Source organism: Acyrthosiphon pisum, chromosome X (genome assembly GCF_005508785.2).
Source record: "Acyrthosiphon pisum isolate AL4f chromosome X, pea_aphid_22Mar2018_4r6ur, whole genome shotgun sequence".
In the NCBI taxonomy this organism is placed as follows: Eukaryota; Metazoa; Arthropoda; class Insecta; order Hemiptera; family Aphididae; genus Acyrthosiphon; species Acyrthosiphon pisum.
In genome coordinates this window covers 83,989,242-84,013,395 of record NC_042493.1, presented here as the reverse complement: position 1 = coordinate 84,013,395, position 24,154 = coordinate 83,989,242, and the positions used below count along the sequence as shown (strand labels likewise).

Here is a 24,154-nt window from a genome sequence, read left to right as displayed (position 1 = left end):
GAAAAAGGACTGAGTAAGTACTAAGTAATAAGTAATAAACTAATAACTAATAAGTATAATATTAAATTTGTATTTTTTAATATTTTCTTTATGTTTACTTTAAATATAAAATCAGATTACTGTATCGAATTTGCATTGAAAATCTCATGTTAATTGATATACAACATGGGTTTTTATTTTAACACCCGAATTAACCATAATTATTCCGAATTAATTTTCATTTAACCATAACCAGAAAAGTGTATTAACCCGTAACACCCGAATTCAATAACCCAAAATTTCTTTCAACACCCAAATCCTGAAACCCGAAAAAATGATTCCGGTGCAAAGCCCTGGAATCAACCATGAATCTGCAATACCAAATTGACTTCATACATAATAATTTTATAATTTTTAGTTTAGGGTTTTTTGTGACAGGTAACTTAGAGGTGAAATTTGACGAAGCAACTTGGAATTTGATATGAAATTATATAGGGGTATTATAATGACCCTTGTTTGAAGTTTCAACCCAAATACATTGTTTGGCCACATTATGGCCACTATTTCCCCAATTTAGTAAATTAGTAGTTCAGAAGTTTAGAAAATTAGACCAACCCTATTTTATAGACACTGACATTTCCAAATGCATTTTGTTTGAAAAAATTATTTTAACCTACTGAAGTTTGGGTACTAATGCCTAATAGTAAAATAAATTACTTTAATAGCAATTATATAAATTATATTTAATTATATAGGCTGACAGTCTTAACTTTATAGGTACTAATATGCTATACCTACTCAGTATAGAAATTATTTAAACTCATATATTTGTTTCTTGAATCAAGACAATGCATATTTAATTATTTTATGCTTAAAATAGTTGACAAACCATATTTTAATTACTTTGCTCACTCATTTTTGTCACTTTTTCAAAAACAAAATAATATGATAAATTATATATTATGTAAAATTTTATCGATAATAATATCCTGGTATTATTTTATTATTTTTTTTTAAGGCTTCGACAACTAAGGTTAATAGACAAGTGTTTACTTTCAGATAAGGTTTCGTGACTGATTGCAACCACCGAGCCACAATAATAATATTATATATTTAATATTTTGAGCTTTGATTTTAGTGATAAATATGTAATTGAATACCTAGGACATGCATATAAGTAAAAATGTACTATATGAACTACTAGTATTGATTATAAATATATGCTATTAGGTATAAACTATCTGTTTGAACATAATAATATATCAATATATAAAATAACAAATTCAGATAATAATCATAAAAGTATCAGGGCCTAGATAAAATTAAAATCATAAGCTAAATTTAGGTAATTATAATGACGAGAAGTGATAACTGGTTGGGTTTTGTTTTTTATTCAAAAATTAAAATACTTTTCAGATAATAGTTTGCTTACAATGTTATAACATACTATATTAATTATTTTACTTTATATTATACCTATTTTATCTCTAATTTTTGTTTTTTCTGCAAACACCAAATTAAAGCTGAGATAATCATTCACTTTGTACCAGTCGGTTGTTACAGATGGTGTAAGATCCCCTTTCAGACTTTTCTTGTCATCTTGTGAATAGGAATTTCAAACATTGAATGATAAAGTATTTTTTGTACCAGACATAACTTCAACCTCTAATTGAAATCAGTAACATATTAAAAACTTCAATAGTTCATGGTTCATAATTCAATCAAATACTATAAATTATAAAATTATAAACCACAGTGCAGAGATATCGCAGATTTTAGTCCGTGACAGCGCCAAATTTTCTTATCAAGTTCTTATCTAGTTATCAAATGAAATAGTTTATTATCTTTATCTGCGGCTGCAAGTGATACGGCGACCAAGGTTATCAAGGAGTATATGTGCATATTGAATCTCCCATTCATACATAATAATTTTTATCACGTAATGATTACAATTTACAATAATTATTCAATAATCGAGATTTCAGATTAGTGCTTCAGTAGTCGTGACCATTAAGAATTTCGGGCTTGGCTAAACTTAATTTCTTATTTTTTCTTATTTTTTAATGTGTTACTGTTTCTTATTGTTACCTATCTAGTTTCGTAAATTTGCGTCCGAAATATAAAACCAAATTTCATTGTCCTGGGTATTTTCCCGAGTATCTTCAGTTTTAGTTGTATGTGACATGTCCGTTTTGAAATTATAGTAGGTTAAAGTACGTAAGTACCTGCTTAATAAGCGAGTCGAATATATTATATTAAAAAAAATAATAATAATATCAATAATAATTATAACGTTCCAGTTGAGATGTCTGATGATATACCACCTCTGATACCCGAAACTCCACCTCCCATGACCAAATTGGACTGGGAAGATGATGAGGATTTTATGGACTATCCTCATCTGGCCTTGGAACTGCCATCTGAGTCTAGTTTAAGTAAGTATTCAAAAATACAGGTGTATGTGTTAAGACTAACATAACATTTTGTATGCATAAAGGTCCAGATGGTGGGTGGAATCCTATTGACGAATTATCACTTCCTTATGATGGTGATGTCGTTCACGAAACAGTGGTTTGTATTGAACCAAACACCAATGAAAGTTTGTTGAAACGGCCATCAAGTATTGCAAATAATGACCTATCTATGGAATCATCATTATCTGAACAAGAGCCTAGTTTACATCAAAACAATTTATCCATATGGAAAGATAAAAAAGATGTGCCTTGGGAAAATATAAAGAAATTAACGTCCAATGACAGTTGTGATAATGTCAATGAAATAGACTGTAATACAGAGATCAAACATAATGAATCCTCTGAAAATGTAATAGATAATAATAGGAAAATAATTAATGATGACTTGTCTTTAACTTCTGAACAATTTATTTGTGACTTATCAAATGTAAAAAATAATATAATACCACAACATTTACCAAATTTAGTACTTCAATTAAATGACTATGAAGTATATGAAAATAATGAGATTTATCAACCTAAAACCAATGCTAATAATGAAAAATCAACTGGTCAAGATATCTTGGTTAATGGTCACTTAGAATGTGTAGATGTTGAAGAATCATCCAATCAAACCAACTGTGTTCAAAATGTTTTATTAGACAATTTAAAAAATGATGTAAGTGTTACTGATACGCCTAATGGTATGTTTGCAATGTTAGTTGATAATTTATCAATTAATAATAATAATAATAATATTATGATTAAAAATGATCAAGAAGAGTATACAGATGTCTGTGATTTTGAAACTGATTTGCCTCATTCTCTAAATGTGCCTTTACCAAACAGAACATCACAAGAACATCTTGAAATAATTGAAGATCCTCAAACTGTCGATCAACATGATTTTGATAAAATACCTTTAGCACAGTTTAATGACGAACACTGTAAAATATTGAAGAATATTTCTATATTAGTTGAGAATAAAATAGAACAAAATGTAGAATCAATTAATTCTAATTGTTCAACATTTCAATGTAATGAAATTAATGTTGAGCATAATTCAGATTCTGAATTTGATGAATTCTCTGACTTTCATGTATTTCCAACTTCAACTACCAAAAAAAAATCAATATGTGATACTGATGATGATGATGATGATGATTTTTGTACATATGAAACTTGCAGACAAGATTTTAATGACACAGCAGAGTTAAAACATTCCAATGTTGAACAAGTGAAACGTGTAACCATTAATGATTCAATATTGAAATCTGAGAACCAAAATAGTATAATTAATAATGATGATGATGATGATGACAATTTCTGTGATTTTGAATCTGGTTACACTACATCAGGTCTTCATACAAGTGATCAAGTTATAGATTTAAAACAAAGTTGTGCAATAATAGATTCAGAATCCTGTGTTCAACTTGATTATAAACAATTTTGTAAGGACGCTTTTCAAGGAGATTATGTAAGCCTTTTTTTTATTATTAATTATCCGTTTATTTATATTTATTTATTCCAATATTATTCATTAGGAGTTATGTGAGGAAGCTGATTTGCAAAACTTAGATAATGAGTTAAATGAGTCTCAAGTTTGGCAGAGTTTAAAAGATGTAGACTCAAGTCCAGCCCTCAACTATAATTGGACCAAATCCGAATCAAATAATGTTTTTCTTGCTTCACTCTCGATTGATTCTAGGAACATAGTAAGATCAACACAATTTTTTACAAATTACTTGATTGTAAATATTTCGGTTTTTTTTTATTAATATTGGATTTAAATATGGCAGTTGTATGGTGCTTCTTGGAACCCAAAAGTCCCTAGATTCGCCGCAAATATGTCTAACAATCCATTGGAACCATTAAAAGCTTCTAACAATGACACAACTGATACAAAAATATCGCAATCTTTTTCCAATGGTCCAATGCAGGTGAATTTAATTTCACTTTCTTAATCAACTTAATATCCTTAAAACTCTAAATACATTTTTATATATTATAATGAAGGATACAGTACCGGACCCTGAATTCGACTGGAAAAGCAGTGGTTTAATAAATCCATTGGACTGTAAGTATTCCATAGATGTCTTAAATCTACAGTAAATTCTACCGTTTATTTATCTTTTACATAATAATTTTTTTTTCAAATTTAATTTAAAAATATTAAAAATTCAATAATAATTATAAACTAATATTTATTTTATATCAGATAGTAGATCTTTTTAAATTTGATTTTTTTTTAACTGCAAATATCTAGTCACTGAATTTTTCTTAAGTTTTAATATTGGATAAACACGAGGATAAACATAAAATAGAGGAACTAGACAAATGTAAAATATCTTGCACATTCCTGGAACCGGATCCAAAAAACAACCAGAACATAAACTAAAAAAAAATAATAATAATAATATACCATAATTAGGTACATAGTACTTTATTAGTTTTAAAATAACCTCTCATCTTGTAACTTATATGGTATCTTAAACAGTACTATAGAGTATAGATAACCCATGAAATAATTTTGCATATTTCATTGTTATTTCTAAGTATTTATTACTTATATTCCTAAGTTTTCTTTTAATTTTACATAAAATTATGGATAATTTAACAAGACCTCTCTATTTTTGTTAGGGTATATCAAACCATAGATTAAATAATACTATAGATAACAGTATAGAATGTAATCATTTATCGCTCTTTAATTTAATTTGTATTTGATTCTCTGGTTGCAAATGGAGGCAGGAAGATGCTTATTTCCCACATCCTGCCGCTATGCACTCTAGTGAGTCAAATCCAAATTAAAATATTGAGTGAAAAATTATTGCATTGTCATTAGTGTCTGTAGTTTGTCTGTTGTGTTATTCAACTATGATCAAAATTACACTATAAATATGACATATCACTATATTTTAAACACAAAGAAAAATAATAAGTATATTTATTCTATTGATTAATCTAATAATTTTGGATATAAAATTTATATTGATTATTTTATTATCAAGTATAATTAGGTGATTTATAAATTTAAATTATGTTTTTTTGGTTTTGAATAATTCTAAACAAAATAATTAAAACTAATACTAACAAATCGTATACCACATTATTATTTTTTACATATATATTGTAATTAATTGTGAGTAGACACCTGAAGAGACAAATCAAGTTTTTTTTTTTTTACATTATTAACTATATTTCATAAAGGATTAATATTAGGTAACAAAAAAATATCAATGTAACAACTCTTACTATCATTTAAATAGAAATAAATCTATATAATATTATCTATTAAACACATCAGTAATTGCATTTTTTTCTATTAACTATATACAAGGTATACCTGATAATATTTTAACTGGATTATTTGATTGGAATATCTTTCTTGTCTATATAATGTAGCATTTAATAAATTATGATAATTATTAACCATAGCATATTATTCATATTACTTAGTAATTTGACGTTTTCTGCATATCACTTTTATCACTAAAAATAAGTTGCAACAGATTACAGATAGATGTTAACAGTTTGTGTTTAAATACATTTTTAATTATCTAATAATATGTAATTTTTGAATGTTCATGTAATTATGATTTATCACATAACTTTGAACTGTGATTAAATATTAAAATAATATATTATGTTATGATAAATAAATAATTATTAAATTATTTTTATAACTACATTTTTATTCAGTGAAATTTGCTATGGTAAGAGGTGTCTACTTTTATCATTAAACATACATACTGAATTATTAAAAAAAAGTAAACATTTAAAACATTATATTTATCCTTTTTCTAGCCACAAGATATAATAGATGGAAATTAATAAATCATTCTAAATTAACGGCATTGGTAAACACCTATATTAAGATAAAGAGTGTTGCATTTTCGGTTTTTCATTTTCATTTTTTTGTAAATTTTATACGTTTAAAAAATTATTTTCCCATATATAGGATGAATTAATAAGCGTTCAATAATATATATGGGATAATCCATTTAACGTAAGACACTCATTATTTCAGAATACACTTACGTATTTGAATATATTTCTTTTACATAATTTTTAAATTGTTACAAAACAACATTTTTAGAAAAAAAAAAATATTTTTCAGTGTTTTTATTGTTTAAACTTTTAAATTTTTGTACACTTTTGAATGACAACATACGTTTTCAATTTTACATTCTGAAGCAAAATATTAATAGGAGTATTTAGTCTATAAAAATCAAATTTCGGTCAAGTAGTTCATTAGTTATAACTTATAAGTGGTTAAAGTTTTGATGAATGGAGTAGTGGACCAAAATTTAGTGGGATATTCCTATAACCATCCGCTCATCTAAGGTTTAAATACTTATAAAGTATAACGCATGATTACGCATGAACTACTTGTTCAAAATTTGATTTTTATGTATTAAAGTAATCCAAAGAATATTATACTTCAAAATACATAGTTAAAAGTGCATGTTGTCACTAAAAACAGTAAAACATTTGTATTAAATATGAAATAAGTATTTTTTATTAATGACTTAATATTGTGTGAAAAAAAATACTTTCTAAGATATAAATATTTTTTGAAATAATGAGTATCGTACGTCAAACGGATCACCTGGTATGTAATGTTTACAATATGTAAATTATAAAATTGTCTGTACACTGAGCTTTTTGTCAATAAGTTTTATGTGTAGAGTATATGATATGTTTACAATTGTAGTGTGTATCTTATGATTTTGTTCATGCAATTATTTCTTGGCATCTCAGTAAATTTTCTCTATGTGAACAAAGTATAATTTTCTAATTGTATATGACTACAAGTCCTATACAAGTATTAAGACAAATTCCATAATCATTATTTATTACCAATTTTATTCTTATGACCAAATAATGTACCAAAAAATATAATATCCGAATTCATATACACATGTTATCTCTTAAGAGGACGCCTCACCTGCATGTGTTGCCTCCATCTTAAAAACATGTAACATACCAAATTTACGCTCAGAAATTCACGTTTTATGCCGTTAGCTTGAAAATTAGAGTAAATCGACCTATTATGAAACTTGATGGTAAGAACATTATCTGTGTTTGTTGGAAGTATGTGTGTATAATAAATGTAAATTATAAATGCTCATAACTCACTTAAAAACTGATGTATCGTGAAAAAACTTCCAACAAAACACAGATAATGTTCTCACCACCAAGTTTTATAATAGGTCGATTCACTCTAATTTTCAAGCTAACCGCATAAAACGTGAATTTCTGAGCGTAAATTTGGTATGTTACGTGGTTTTAAGACGGAGACAACACATGCGGGTATGCATTCTCTTAAGAATTCACATTTTAAGTATTTATTTTTGATTCCAATTATATTTTTTGATTTCAGTTAGATATGAAACAGTATTAATTTATATTTTTGAATTTTTCATATTTTATAAATTAAACTGGTCAAATACATTGTTCAACATTTGTGATACAGATAAACAATTAATTAAAATAGTTTAACATTTTTAATATAGCCAAGGTTTTTTTAACTTTTGTCTTGTGTAATATGAAATCCAGTTTCTTATGTCAAGCCAACTTATTAATACCTACCACCATTTGTGTTGAAAAAGGAAATAACGGTAGTTAATCTATTTTTGCTAAAAATATACAAATATTTTAAATTGTTATTTAATAATCTGATAATTTATCTGACACAAATGCTTTTTACTAAATTAATTGCCTTTTCATCATGCTTAAAATAATTGTTAACTGGTGGTGGAGCTAAATATGCATTTATTGTGGGCTAATTAGGTAATCATACGTCGCTACTCGATCTTGAACTCCTTGATACACTTGCACCATGCTGTACAAATGCTCGTGAGTATTTCTGTTTTTGCTTAATGTGTAATAATTTGTAACAAAATCATGTTGTTAAAAAGATGCTATACCAGTATGTGTTGTTTCTGTCTTACAAAATGTAAAATATACCAAGTGCAGAACTAATTTTATGTTGCTATTTTTAATACAGGAGTGAATTGACCTATTGTATAGCCGCTCACATGATGGTTAAATAATTGGTCGTTTTACTTCAATAATAAAGCTAACAACATAAAAATAGATATGTTGTATATTTCTAAGATGGACACGACATGTGTGGGTATTTTATGCATTTATGCATTGCTTTGCTCTTAAACTTAAAAATTGAGGTAATTTATTTTATAATAGTTTTTATGGTACCATTTTCGTGAATTATTCTAATTTTTAGTACATTAATAATATATAATTATACTCTAAATAATAAGATGAATGTTTTAATTGTAAATATAATGTTACAATTATTATGAGTGTTATCATTTATTGTTATTATTATAATTATATAAGTAACAAAATAATGATAAAAGATACATTTTTACCAACTTTTTGTTATATAGGTACAAAATTGTAATTATACCTTATATACTATTATTATATAAATTGCTTCAATTATCTTAAAAAGTGTACATTTGCATAATATTGTAATTTATTAGAGAGTTTTATTAACTTCATACCATTCTTAATTATTATGCTTATTTTGTTTTTCATACATGAAAAATATTCTTGTATACATTTCGATAATACTGTGAAAATGTACATAAATAATTAACGTACCTTGATACTAACATTTGCATATTATTTTGAGAATTAATGAGTTATACATTTACTCCCAAACATAAATTAATTATTGTAATATATATATATTTTTAATAAACAATATTAATAACAGTTTTCTTGTCACATCTGTACTTCATTCGTATATTTTAATATTCTGATTTCTGTTACTTAACTTTAGTTCAGCCTCAAACATGGAAAACATCTGAGGTTGTGAAAGAAGAAGATACACCCTTCCAAAGTAGTCCTGAAAGTATAGATGTGTTCGATGAGTTTTTCAGTGCATCACTACCGTCATCATCAGACAATCAATCAATAGACACCATCGAAAGTCCAAGTTCTCTCGTACCAACAGTGAGTCATGAAGCACAACAAATTTTGGATAATTTGCCTGATTTCAAGGTATTGCAAAAACCTTATTTAGTAATATTAGAAAAAGAAAACAATTTATTTCTGAATTAATTTTTTTTTATAATCAATATTATATAAGAATGCTAGATTCACTGCAACAAGAAAGAATATCTTGTATTTTTTCTTGTTCAAATCAAGTCCATTATGTGCAATAAGTTAAACTAATCTGTCCAAATTGTTTTCATTTGTAAATTAATTTAAATAATCATTTATCATTAATCTATGTATTCCTGTTAGTTTATTGATTTTATCATAAAAAAAAAATATCATTAGTTCCAATATTTTTAAGGGATTTTCATCTTCACAATAATGGGGGTTTTATTTCGTAGAAAAATTTGTTTTTATGTTCTTAACTGTATTTATTAATTGGATGTTGTCTAAGTTATAAAAGTTAGAACTTAATTGAATTAAAACTAATGCATGACAAAAATTCATACCTGCTTTAAATTAAAAAAATCATTAGAAATATTTAACTACTAAATAATAATTTACTGTATAGTTTCTAGTCTATTTGTAGCATGCAAGACCTTATTTGGTATTACATAGTTACTTATTCATTCAATATACAGAGTTCTATAAATTGTATTTAAATTTAAATAAAATATAAGTTACCGTTTTTAAATTTAGTGGGCGATTCTAATTACATTCATTTTTTTTTTTATTAGAAATATATGATAGCCAAATCATTACATCATTGTTTTATATAATACATAATCATATTCTGTAGCATATTTTCTGAAATATCTGAATTTCTTCATAAATCTATTATTCATTTAAGTCTCAAAAAATTTGTTGTCATGAACATGCATTTTAAAAAATACCCTTAGTTAAATAAAAAACAGATAAATATTGATATACCTCAATCATTGAATGAAGTTATGACTACCTACAAATTACAGACTGCATATCTGGCTATTATCTTCTGTTGTACTGATCATTGTTTTTTTCTAACTATTAGGTTATTAATTTCCAAGTCTGATTTTTCATTAAAAATTCCGAAAAGTCTACAATTACTTACTGTTACCAATAGTTAATGATTTGTATGATTTCAATTAGCAATTAATTTATAGAACTCTGTACAAACTGCTCAAAAAAATAATATGGAATGGCTTAGGCTTATAGTTGTTGAATTTGCTTATAAAGTAAGGATTGTTAACTATTTTTGTTGTTGATAGATATTTAATTGTATACCTATATACCTATTAAAATATCAAGATAGTTGGATGGATTAAAAAAAAAATAATAATAATAAGAAAATATGTTTTAGTAGTTAAATTTATGTTACTTAGCTACACATAAACTAAACTTAAATTTATTATATTCATGTTTAAGGTGTTTATACTATACAGGGTGGGGCACTAAAGCGCCCAATTTCAAAGTCCAATTATAAAATATAATATAATCAAATGAAAATTAATTAATTGTTAATGTATTTGAATAAAGTACATAACACGCCATATTATATTTTTTTAAATCATTTTCTCAAGATAACCACTATCTTTTCTTAAGCAGTCTTTTAATCTTCCTCAAATTGGATGATGCCACTTAATGTTAAAATAATACGAAACGAATGATAAGCAGACCCTAACTGCCATTATTTTTGTAAAACAATTTTATCACAAAAGCATGTTGCTTACTACGCTATATTTACTTAATGGTGTATTGTTTTTAAATTAATTATATTTAGTGAACATTATTATTATTATTTTTTCTTATTATCGAGAAAACCTATTTTTATAATATTGTACGTTTTCCTTCCCCACTCTGTATTATATTTTAGTCAGTTCACTGACATTTCCTTGGTAAATCATTTAGTATTTTAATGGCTTTGCTAGATAGGTACCAAATAAATATTAATTCTAATATATACACAATACAATATGTAAAGCTTCATATCTTAGTTTGTTTTGTGTGACCTATTTAGTTTTTCTTCAGTGTTTTCCACGTGTTTTTTGTAAGTCATATTCCAATGGTTGTATTTATATAACTCAAGATTTTAAAACTGCATTCCTTTTTTTCTTTTGTTATCACTTATACTTTATATATTCATTAAAATATTTATGGTAATATAAACTTTGAATTGAATTCATAAATTCTTATCCATTAATATTAAAGTTGTAAGAATATGAGAATAATATGCTCAATTAATATTTGTTTTAATAAAAATGTTTAGCCATTCAAAGTTCTTGTTTCTTATACTAACTTAGTGGCGGTTTTGACTATTTTCAAAAAAATAATTTTTTTCTGAGATTCGTTAACTTAAACCAAAATAGTTTAAAAAAAAAAAATTTATGAATTATATAAAATAATAACTAATATCTAAGTTTTATTAATATTATATTGAATATAAACCAAGTAAGGTCAGGTCATATTTCCAAATTATTATTAAACCAGACCAATTCAAAAGGAGTCTACTTTCCACTTTTTAAACTGTGAGTTGCATGATCATTTTTTATTCATTTTTTGTGTTTGTATTTATCTATATAAAATTAGCATGCACGCTAAAATTTAGCTTCATTGTGGTGAAGTCTATAATCAGTGCTTATGGCAAAAACCATTATTTTTAAATATCCCATAACTTAAAACATTTGTATGCTATCTGTGTGCACACTTCATAAATTCCTATACACTAATTATCACTTACCTATCCAAAAAATAAAAAATAGTAGTCATATGTAAAATAAAATAATTACAAAGGTTTGAAAGTTATCTTAGATTAATTGAAGAATATTTAATAAACTTAATTATTTTAAATTAAATTAACTATAGTTGCTACAAAGTATAACATTTATAAATTATTTGTTTTTATATGTTAAGTAATGTGCCACCTCACTTGCCTCGCTGCCAAAACCACCACTACAATTGACTTAAAATATATTTAATAAAATGTAATGTATTACTTATTTAGTGACATTTTTTTCTTGACTTTTTCATAGATTATAAATAACATAAAAACCAGTAAATAGTTAACTTTCAATATTATATTTTAGAAAATATTGGTGACTAATAATTTACTGTGATTAATGATTTTTTATTTTATGTGAAGAATGGAATAAATAAAGTATTATTTTTTATATGCATTACAATTTTTAAATATTACAACAAAGATAACTTCTTGACAACTACATTCAAGTTAAAGCAGATAGTAGTATTTTGAATAATTTAACGGCTAAAAGTATTTTCTAATTAAAAATAAAACATAATTTTTCCAATTTTTATATTTTAAATAGGTAGATACCACAAAAATTGATTTAAAGTTATAAATGTTAAAAGGTATATTTAATTTATTTTCATTTAATTATTATCTAAACATTTCAGACTGGTATAGCAATAATATATTTAATTTAAAAATGGTTAATGTGTTAATAGTAAAGCTTTGTTCTCCAAATTATTGAATGTATTCTAATGATGTGTACTTTATCTTATGTTTAAAGTGGATTACATACTTATATTTATTCAACAACGTTTATTAATATTTAATATCTTTAGTGTTTAATATTGTTTAATGTGATGTTGCAAATTATAAATTGCAATCAGTCATTTATTTAGGTAATTGAAGTAGGTATTTAATTTTAATTTTTTTTTGTAGTTACCACACAAATTGTAAATGTCTTAACTTTGAAAGTATTGTCATGATTGACAAAAGTTTGTAAAATTTGATCAAGATATTTGTACTTATTTTATTAACATTTTCCTTATAAAAGTCTATACATTTTATGTCTTCATAATCCGTCCTCTTATTAGTTTAATTATGTTAAAATTATTATTATTGATAATTTTTGATCTCTATGGTAATGTACGAAGTACTTAAATTAATTGGTCGATAGTTGTAGGTAAGTAGTGTTTAATTGTAGTACATATTTTTCTGTTATATTAGCCTTTATTAATGGTGTGTTTTCACTATTCAGTAAAATATTATTATTTTTTAGTTAAGAATTTGTCAGTTTTATTTTGTAATATTTTTTTAAACAGTAAGATAACATAAACTAAAAAATATCTCATATTTAAACGTTTGTTGAATAAATTAGGTAGGTAACACAAAATAGGAGTTATTTCTGCTACTCTGTATTTTGATACTAGAAATGTGGATCCTTATATTAATTATTCTGTATGCAAATATAACTATTATTTTTTGTTGTTAAAAAGAAAAAAAATAATAGAAGTAATGTAACCCACATTTAACTTGAAAAATATTATGACTGCTAACATTCCTTGTATTTTTTAAATTAGGTATATTAACAATAACATGTTGTTGAAGTTTGAATGAATTTTTGTGTTTAAGGTTTGCTCTAAGTGATTACTTATTATTATTATTATAATTAATATAACTTTGTTGAATAATGTTGTTTGTATTAAATATAATTATGTTTGGTTTATAAAACAAAGTGCTATAATTTTATTTTTTTTCATGCATATAGTTTGCAATCATCTTTTGAGTTGCAAATACAAATACAATGATCCAAACCCTATAGTTAACCTATATGCAAGAATATAAGTAGGTACTCTAAAATGACTCTCAATGTTCATGGATTTGTAACAATAAACTGTTATGGTATTACATACAATTTGAAGGAATTTGGTTGTTATGTAATACAATAAATAGGACCAGGGCGGTCTGGATGTCAAGGAGCCCTGGAGGTTAATCAGCAATATTAGGGCTCAGAATTTAGCCTATACTTATATAGCTTATATATATATATTTAGAAATATTATATTTATATACAATATATGTATTATATTTTAGATGATAAATGTTTTCAGTCAATAGTTACATCAATTCAAATTTATTCTTTTACACAAAATTATACAAATAAGAACAGTTTATTTAAAATATAAACTTAAATTAAACTTCAAATTTTAAAACATTAATAATTTGCTTAGCTCCATTGAAATTTTTCCAATGTTATCTCTGGTAACATTGGTATCAGGTAGCAAGTCAGGTTCAATACTTAATAGCATTAGTGACTATTAATTCTTGACCCATTGATGCTTTCAAACGGGTTTTAATTATTTTTAACTTTGAGAAAGCTGTGAAATTTCTTAAATTTTAAAATATTCAAATCAAATTTATAAGAGTTAGGGTATAATATAGGGCAAAATAAACTGTTCAATCTCAAGTAGACTATAATAACTAATTCATAAGTCTTATCGCACACAAAGTTTATCGGAGTGGTTGACTAATCACTGGTATATTTTGATTGAAAAAACTAACCACCACCAATCCCATATCATATTAACTATATAAATAACATATTAAATAATATTATTTTGTGTACAGTTTACCATATTAATATATTATACTATTACGTGTAGTGAAGAATTGTATGAACACAACAACGCGTAACTATTACAATTTTAAACTCTCGTCTCATAAAAATGTGAAATAATAATATAATTGCAATGAGTATATAAGCTCGTCGGCTCATTACGTTTGCACACACAACGATAAAATGAATATTATTGATGGCAGTTTCAGGTACACTGATTATAATATATTGTGTAATATTTTATTCATAGAATTCTTCAAATTTAAAAACCTGTGACAACATTATTGTACGTAAATATGTATAGTAAATGAATTTCACCATTATATTTAATATGTATTATAAATAATTTTTATTTATATGATATGATCGAGGGCCCGGGAGGCGATTGGCCAGTCCGCCTCTGAATAGGATTGTATTCTATTATAAAATTCATAAAAACAGATTATAATAATAAAAAAAAGCTGGGCAAGTGGATGTCACTCTGCTATACAGTACGTTACAAGTGGGTCACTGTAATGGATGGTGTTATTTTTGAATTCAATGATATAATATCATTGAATAAGAAAAACGATTCTGAGCGAAGACGGCCAGACAGCGTATGATATTACTAAGTATAATTGATGATATTATTGTAACAAAGTAATTTATATATAACCTATTTATGTGGAACCTTGTTTTAAATTTTCAATCCTTAGTTATAAAATTTGAATATTTTATACATTTTTAACTATTACATTTAAACTAAATTTTAAATTTGATAAATTTTGACGAAATTCGAACTTAAAATACTTATAAAAAAAACTGTGCTAAAGTATTTTTAATATTTTCAACTGCTATTGTAACAATATATCAGGAGCCTTGCAGCAAGCATTAAATGTTCACACTTTTTTACCCATCAAATAAAATTTTATTCATATTTATAGAAAAAAAAAACTAAAAATATTGAAATATTGAAAACTGACAATCTCTGTAAACAGCTCAAAAAGAGTCAAATTATTTTCAAAATTGTATGGTGTATGGAAAATGAAAATATAAACATTCAGTGAAATTTTCAAGTATCTACAGTCTTTTGCTTAAGAGTTGTACCAAAAACCAAAATCAATTTTCTCAAAAACAGATTTTGCGTAAAAATTCCCGTTTTTCTTTAATTTTTCTTTTGTTTTTCACGGTGCTTTTGAAAACTATTGGGGTATTTTTACTTTTTACCTCTCAAAGTACCAACTAAATTCATTTTCCTATCAGAAAAGATACTGTTGAAGAAAATCTAAGCATTTTCTGTCCTAAAATGTGATGATAGACACAAAAAAAATTTTAAAAAGACACACATTTTTGTAAAATCAATACATTCATCGTTCCACTCAGAATCTAAAAGAGAGACGGAGACCGCTTATTACATAGTATTTAAATATTACCATTCTTTTAATTTCTTAATTAATTATTACATAGATTGAAAAATATTTAAATAAAAATAATTATATCTACCTGGCTCCCCTTTATACTTCATTACATATTTGTTTTAATCTTTGGTTATAGTAAGTGAGACTACTAGGGGCTATTGTCCCACTTTGGAGATCTGTGTCTTCATTTTTAAATGATCCTGCTTTTGTCACACATTCATAAAATAAAAAATAGCTATTTATTTATTTTATTTTATTTGTGTGATTAATAATTAATATTTATTATATATAGTTTTAGTTATAATACTGACACAATTGAAGCATTAGCCACTATCATCTATCATCCAATTAATCCGTACAATTAAGCCCACTCAATTAACTGACAATATGAAATGTGCCATATTTAAATTCCAAAGTTTGATGCATAAGTTATTATACGTGGTATAGGTACTCATATCGCACTAATGATATTATTAGCCGAAAGCATTTCTTATGTGTCTGTGGGGTTCGCGGCTTACATAACACTATTATAACATTCCTCGTGCGGGATGCAGGTACTTAACCACCGACTGTTTATTGCAAGGGGTGATATTTGATGATACGTCGGAAAAAGCACGAAAGTGGTATCTCTCCAAGCACCGAATATAATGTTATTGAGATATTGTGCGTACTTATAATACCTAATGTGGACGTCCCATGATCGGATCAACCATCTCGGCGCTCTGATTCATAAAAGTACTTATTCGGTTTGGACTTTTGAAGAAGAAACCCAAAAATTGCGAACTAGTAGAGGTGATTTCTACTGCATGACACTATTGACACTTATTTTCTGTGAGTAGTGACCAAACACGAAAATTAAAAGGTAGACAGCTCTGCTACACAGACGTTTGGTGAGTATCTATGTCATTGTACTAAATGTGTTAAATAATCTATGGTAAATTATTTTATACGAAAAACGATTCTGAGCAAAGTCAGCAAAGCCTAGCATAGGTACTTGAATAAATAATCATATTTAATAAATAAAACAAAAATTAATAAAAATCGAAAATTACTCATGGCTATATTACTTTCCGGTTAACTTTTTTTTTTTTGTTAAAGGTTGTAAAAATTATGTGGAATCTTCTATTGAATTTTCAAACGTTAGCTATGAAAAGAACGGTTTTTGAATTTCTTACTGAAAAATGATTTACCAATTTTAGGATTTTGACAAAATTCTAACTTCAGACAATCATACAATTTTATTATGAATTTACGCTCAACTGTTTTTTTTTTAAATTAGTGTGGAACCTAGTAATACAATTTCAAGTTTTTGGATCTAGCAAAAAATTGTTTTCGACAATAACTGTAAAAAAATAAAAAATAAATTTTCTCACGGTTATAAATAGCTGAAAAAAAATTAAAATATTATCATGTAGGTATGGAAAATAATCACATTATTGATATTTTGTAATAATGTAAAGTATCAATGGTTATTCGTTTTTGAGCTACAACAAAAAAATTTAAATAGATTTTGTCAAAAATTGGATAGTTATTGCTTAATTTGTTGTTTAAATATCTAATTTCGTCTAAGTTTTAACTTAAAATATCTTGAGTTAAATGCTTATAAAAAAAATAGTACCTATGTATCATTAAAATGTTTAACTGCTTTAAAATTATATATGAGGAACCCTTCATCAAATTTTCAAGTTTTCTCGACAATAATAATTGTTAAACAACAAAAAAACAATTTCTCATGGCTATAAAATAATAGCTTAAAAAGAGTTAAAATATTTTAAAAATTGTATAGTAATATATTATATGGAAAATGATCATATTAAAATTTAGTGAACATTTAAATTTTAAAGTGTCTACCACTTTTATATTTTGAGTTAGGTACAGCAGAACAATAAAATTGATTTTGTCAAAAATTGATTTTACTTAAAAATTCTCAATTTTTATTAATTTTTTTTTGCTCTTTCCGATGCTTTTTAAAACTACTTGGAATTTGCAATTTTCATCTTTCGTATGTTGGTATGCATCAACTTTATTCATTTTACTATCAGAACGTAACCATCGTAAAATATTTTTTTTTTTACAAAGTGTGAAAAAGACATTTCCACTTTACGTAATAGATAACTTTTCATAAAAATATATTGCATTGAAGAACACATTAGTAAAGTTTATTGTTGAAACTGTTTAATTCTTCTTATTGTTAGATAGCCAGATAGGAACTACATTTTTTAGTTTTGTTATTTGCTTTATATACCTAACATTTTACAACAAATAGATATGCAAAGTAATTTTTGTTTTCACTAAATTCAGATAATACTTACAGCTACTATAATACGTAGTATGTATGTAATTATTATAATAGTCAATAATTTATGTTAATTATCAGTAGGTGCCTACAGCACAAAAATAGTACCTACATATTGTAAATAGAAAATAATAATATATTATTATTACCTGTAGCCTAATATTTATCGATAATAGAAGGGGTACTATTTTCGTAGTACCCCCAATCCCCATACAGTAATAATTATAGTAAAACCCCCTTGCAACAGAAAATCCTTAACTATAATCGTAACCGTACTTATAAACTTTTATTATTTGCTTTATTTATTTGTAGTGTATATTGCAACTATAATTAATATTTTTTGATTTACAGCTTAATAACTCAAATCCTTAGATGAAAATTCGTTATTTTTGTTTAAATATACAGTCTCGTCAAAAATAAGTAGGTTAGTTAGTAGTAATTAGTAGTACATAATATGACAACCTACCTCTCAAATGTTCGTTTAAAAATAAAATTGTTCTTGTATTTTTGATATTTTTAGAATCATTGAATACACACTTATGAAGAACCTTGAATTACATTATTTACATTTTTAAATTCTAGCTATTGTGTTATAAAATATTTCCATGGTAGATATGCATTAAATAAAAAACACAGAAAAATTAATTACTATGGACCATATACCATATGCATTATACGGAATTATGTGATATGATGTAATACACATACTCAAGTATACACATGAATTAGATATATCTATACTATATAGGTACATACGTATTATTCCACACGCAATATATGTAACACTGCACATACAACTCATAAATAATATTCCACACCCTTTCGATAAGACGTTCTGCAATACAATACAATTAATGCTCTACTGGTGCCTGGTGGTACTTATGTTACATACCCTCATAAGAATATTATTAAACCATAATTCATAAGAATAATTATTGCTCTCCTACTTGTTTATTTATAATTTAAGTATAATATTAGCTATAAAATACTCAGCCTATACACTTAAATTATATTTGGGTGGCGATCGGCATCTGTAAATACACATGGTACTATAATGGTAGCCACGAATGTAGACTTTTAAGACCATGTATTTAGTTTACAATTTAATCATAATATTAGTAATCACCAATATAAAATACATTCTGGTGGTGATGATCAACATATTCTGTAAATACGCATGGTAGCCAAGAATATAGACACTTTTAAAAGCTTACAATATAATAGTCACGACACTAACCATAATAAACAAATTCATTTAATTGGTGTTCGAATCATAATATTATCAATAACATACATAAAACTTCGGAGAAAAGTATCTCTTAATATAGGTACATATCCATATTATCGCAGTGACTTTAAACATCGAACTCAACCCTCAGTTTTCAACTTCAAACGCTCATAAAAATTTAATCTGACTTTCCGGTAGACATTTAAGGGTACAAAGGTAAAAAACTTATGAGGAATCTTGTATTAAATTTTAAATCTTAGATTTAAAAATAAAATTTTTATAAATTGTATTGAAGAAGATACTGAAAATTGAAGCATTATTTCGACTACTTATCGTGTACACAAACACAAATAATAATAAATAAAAATAAAAACACATCATTGTAAAATCAATCCATTCATAGCTCCGATCAGAATCTATAAGTCGATCATAAAAAAGAACAAAACTATTTTGAAAATTAAAGTAAGTACCTATGTGGCTATGTCTATTAAATGCTATGATAAATCTTTTGTAAAAATGTCATGTCTTATTCATTTTTGAATTAGGTACAACATAAAAGCAAAATGTATTTTGTTGAAAACAGGTGTTGCGTAAATATTCTATTGTTATGCTGCTATTTTATTTTGTGTTCCTGATTATTTAAAAAAGTTTAAAGTATTGTACATTTTTCCTTTTGGCCTTCTATTATCGAATTGAGTTATTTTTCATTTGAAAACGTGTACTCACACAATATTTTAAAATAATAACAATAATATCTTCACGTCAGACTGTGAGTAGGTACTAGCTGAGCGTGCAAGTGTGCAACCTTTGTGACTAGGTAGGTACTCGCTGTATTGAATAATTCCGAACAATGGTTACCGATACTGACAGATAGCGTTGGCTATTGGCTTGGCGTTGGTGCATTGTCCGTTCTGGAACTTATATCGAAGCTATACCTCCCCCCCAACACACTATCCAGTGATCCTACCCGATTTATCAGCCGACCAGCGGCGGCAGTGCGAATATGGCCACTATACCAAAACGTAAGACCGCCAATGGCCTCTGGAATATTGTTGCTCAAGTACCTCAGTGATGCGTTGTTCAATTTTATCTGTAGAGGTCACTACTTTACCATTGTAATATTATATTTACATCTCATATGAATGGACTTATCAGTTTTTGGCTTAACTTAAAATATTCTTGGCACTATAATCCTCTTCTGGTAGGATTCTTCCGATGCATTAATATTACTGTATTATTTTTTAAATAACTGCTATTTAGAAATTAGAAGTGATCTGTTTCATACATAAAAAAGTAATGAAATGGTAATACAAATATATATCAAGTATGTATTCCCAAAAACTAAGCTGTGCAGTTACCTTTTTAATAATCTATTTTAATGCCGTTTAGTACCTATAGTAGGTAACATTGGTTATTAACACTAGTACTTATTTGTAATCAATGATAGTAGTTAGTACCTACCTATTAAAATTTCAAATAATCAAATTATGTACTTAATACTAATTTTATATAAGCTATCGATTAGGTATTAGAATAGTTACTTTTTAAATCTAGTTATGAATATTATAGTTTTTCCAAATATTTTCAGATAATACATTAATATATGTATTAAATGTTCGACTGTTTGAGACATGCCTACATTGAATACACATTTTTACTGCGATCTGTATGCAGTACATTATTATAATAACAATATTGTTTTTAATTATAATTATAAAATTGTACCTATAGTATACTATTACAATAATTTATTTATTGTACGTCATGCTTATTTTTCTAATTTAATAAAAAGTAGATTGATTTTATTTTACTTTAATTTCATTTTCAAACCTTAATACAATTTATATGGTTTTAAACTACAAAATAATTTGGAAATTTTCACGATTTTGATAAATATCTTGAGAATTTCAACTTAAAACGCGTGTAAAAAAAAATTGTAAGATTGATTATTGATACTTTTAAAATGGAGTAAGAACAATTTATAAAAGGAACTTTAATATATTACATTTAAAAAATTGTTTACCTAAAAAACGTAAAAAAATTATAAATCTATAAATAGCACAAAAGAACCAAAATATTTGAAAAAATTATTTCATTTCTATTAAATGTTACTATGAACTTTTTGGAAATTTATTGTAAATTGTATAAACGAATTATTAAAGTTGATTGCCTATAATAAAATATTTGTTTTTCGTAAAAATTGTAAAGTATCCGTTTTCCAATTATTTCCATTTTTGACGTTTTAAAAGTTCTGACTAGATCCAACTGGCAACTTGTTACCAGAAACCGTCCTTAAAGTTAAAGTCAAAGCATTCTTTCCACTATTAAACGTGTGCATGGTACAAGAAATTAAATATCAATATAATTACAAAATAGGACCCAATTTTGCAAATATTGAACTTTAATCAATAAGATTATCAAAAACATTACGACTCTGAAAATATTTAGTTAGTACTGTTTTAAATTTAAGTTTTTTGACAGAGAATTATAAATGTCAATAACATTAATTAAAAAAAAAAATTAAATAAATAAGAAAATATAAATTGTTTATAAATAGCTCAAGCATTAATATTTTGAACGTATATATATACCTACCAATGATTGAATGATATATTATAATATTATGTACTTACACAGATATTATTAATATTTGATGAAAATGTTTGTAGGTATGTACCTACTTTTTTTATTTTCATATCATAATATATAAATCATAAATATAATCATTGGCCAATGCATACAAAAAATGGTTCTGACCGGGGATGGTCAATGTCAGCCCATTTATTTTAATCATATATATATTTTATATTAGAGATTTATTTTTCCATTATAGTAATATTCTGTATTTCTATAGGTCTGTATTTATTGTGGTAGGTTGAAATGTACTCATTTTAAAAAAACAAATCACATATTATACCTAAATAGTAGTTTTTATATAGGTAGTATAATTTTAATATAACTACATAATATACTAGATAAAACATAGGTACAAAAGTGGAAAAGTTAATGAAAATAGTTAACTCAAGTTAAGTTAAGTTAAGAAGTCACAAGATCGATAAGTTAAAAGTTAATAGATAAAAAATTATAAATTTAACTCGATAAGTTAAAAGTTATAATACCTATAGACGAAAATATTAACTTACTCAGTTTAAAAAAAGTTAATTTATTTTTTTTTAATTAGTATGTAAATTACATAAAGAGTGGATGTGTTTTTCTAGTTTCTAATTTATAAATCATAAAATACCTACATATTTATTGAACTTTTATCATGATGTACACTATATAGGTACCCTTTTACTCTTACTTTACAATTATTTACTAATTAAAACTATATACTCATCTCAAATTAATAATTTAACAAATATATAGCAATTGAATGTCATAATACGTGAATATGAGTACACGACCTTCACATATATATTATAAGTTATATAACATTAAAACTTAACAATTGTCAATTTGTAATTTAAAATTATTAATTTTATCAAAAAATATGTATAATTGCAACTCGCATAATAAATAATTTACAATTTAATAAAATATTTTAATATACACAAAATTATGTTATCAAGAAAAAGAACAGAAATGTTTGTGTTTTTGTATTGGATTATTTTTATTTTATACTGATATAGTAATATTTAAGTATAAACGAAAAATTTCAAAATGATTTTAACTTGATGGATTTTTTAAAATCAACTGAGAAAAGCTAAGTTATTTCAACTGTAAGTTAAACTAGTTCAGTGGCGTATTTACGGGGGGTATGGGGGATAGATCCCCCTTGACCTTTTTTTTTTGTAAAATTATGTTTACTTATTTTCTGTATTTCTCAATATGATACTACTTTTAAGTTTTGAGTAGGGACCTATATCTGTTTTCTAAATGTTCTAGCCGTGGTAATTTGTCCGCTTTTATGTAGGTACTATATGCCACTAGTCGTTCGTGGCATAAATATCGGAAAATAAAAACATATATCTTTATGGTGGTATGGTATACTATATTTTTGAATTCTCTGCGAATTATTTTTCATGCATGAATGTTTATAATAAACCCGATAAATAGTCAGTAAATAAAACAAAATTACCATGAAGACTGTAGATTTACCATAGGGCATGGGTTTATTTTTAGTGATTGAAAACATTGTATTCACCTCTGGGTTACATGCTTTAGATGTTTGTGATAAAGAGGTTTATCCAAATATTCATGAACTCTTGAAAATATTTTGTACTTTGCCTGTATCAACTGCTATACACCTGAACGATGTTTTTCAAGTTTTTATTAAGTATTAAGTCTTACCTAATAAATAGTATGACAGAAGTAAATATTTTATCAATTTTCCTATCTAATATTGAATAATAACTATAAATTAAATAGTAATTATTATATACTTTGTTTATTATAACCGACTTAGACACTTAGGGCCCGTTTTACAATCATAGTTTAAATTTTACCAGTCAAATTCCGCGGTTTAACATTAGTTTAACTATGTAATA

At 25.5% G+C, this 24,154-nt stretch overlaps 2 protein-coding genes across 8 annotated transcripts in view; one reads left to right on the top strand and one right to left on the bottom strand.

The window, feature by feature from the left end:
• Positions 1-1,739, bottom strand: part of LOC100167443 (FERM domain-containing protein 8) — an 18,282-nt gene extending 16,543 nt beyond the window's left edge. For both annotated transcript variants that reach the window (XM_029490393.1, XM_001945369.5), the window contains exon 1: positions 1,456-1,739. The gene's annotated coding sequence lies outside the window, so the exon portion shown is untranslated. The remainder of the gene's footprint in view (positions 1-1,455) is intronic.
• A 196-nt stretch (positions 1,740-1,935) lies between these two features.
• The window catches only part of LOC100575814, a 30,041-nt gene continuing 7,822 nt past the window's right edge, over positions 1,936-24,154 (top strand). The window contains exons 1-8 of one of the 6 annotated variants that reach the window (XM_008180545.3): positions 1,936-2,182; positions 2,280-2,414; positions 2,477-3,909; positions 3,977-4,147; positions 4,232-4,372; positions 4,449-4,509; positions 8,229-8,294; positions 9,247-10,612. In XM_008180545.3, the coding sequence (XP_008178767.1) occupies positions 2,285-2,414; positions 2,477-3,909; positions 3,977-4,147; positions 4,232-4,372; positions 4,449-4,509; positions 8,229-8,294; positions 9,247-9,527 (2,283 nt within the window). In that variant the 5' untranslated portion in view covers positions 1,936-2,182; positions 2,280-2,284 and the 3' untranslated portion in view covers positions 9,528-10,612. Of the gene's footprint in view, positions 2,197-2,279; positions 2,415-2,476; positions 3,910-3,976; positions 4,148-4,231; positions 4,373-4,448; positions 4,510-6,239; positions 6,293-8,228; positions 8,295-9,246; positions 10,613-24,154 lie in introns of those variants that run through there. The other 5 variants (XM_008180543.3, XM_008180546.3, XM_008180542.3 and 2 more) reach the window with 5 other exon arrangements.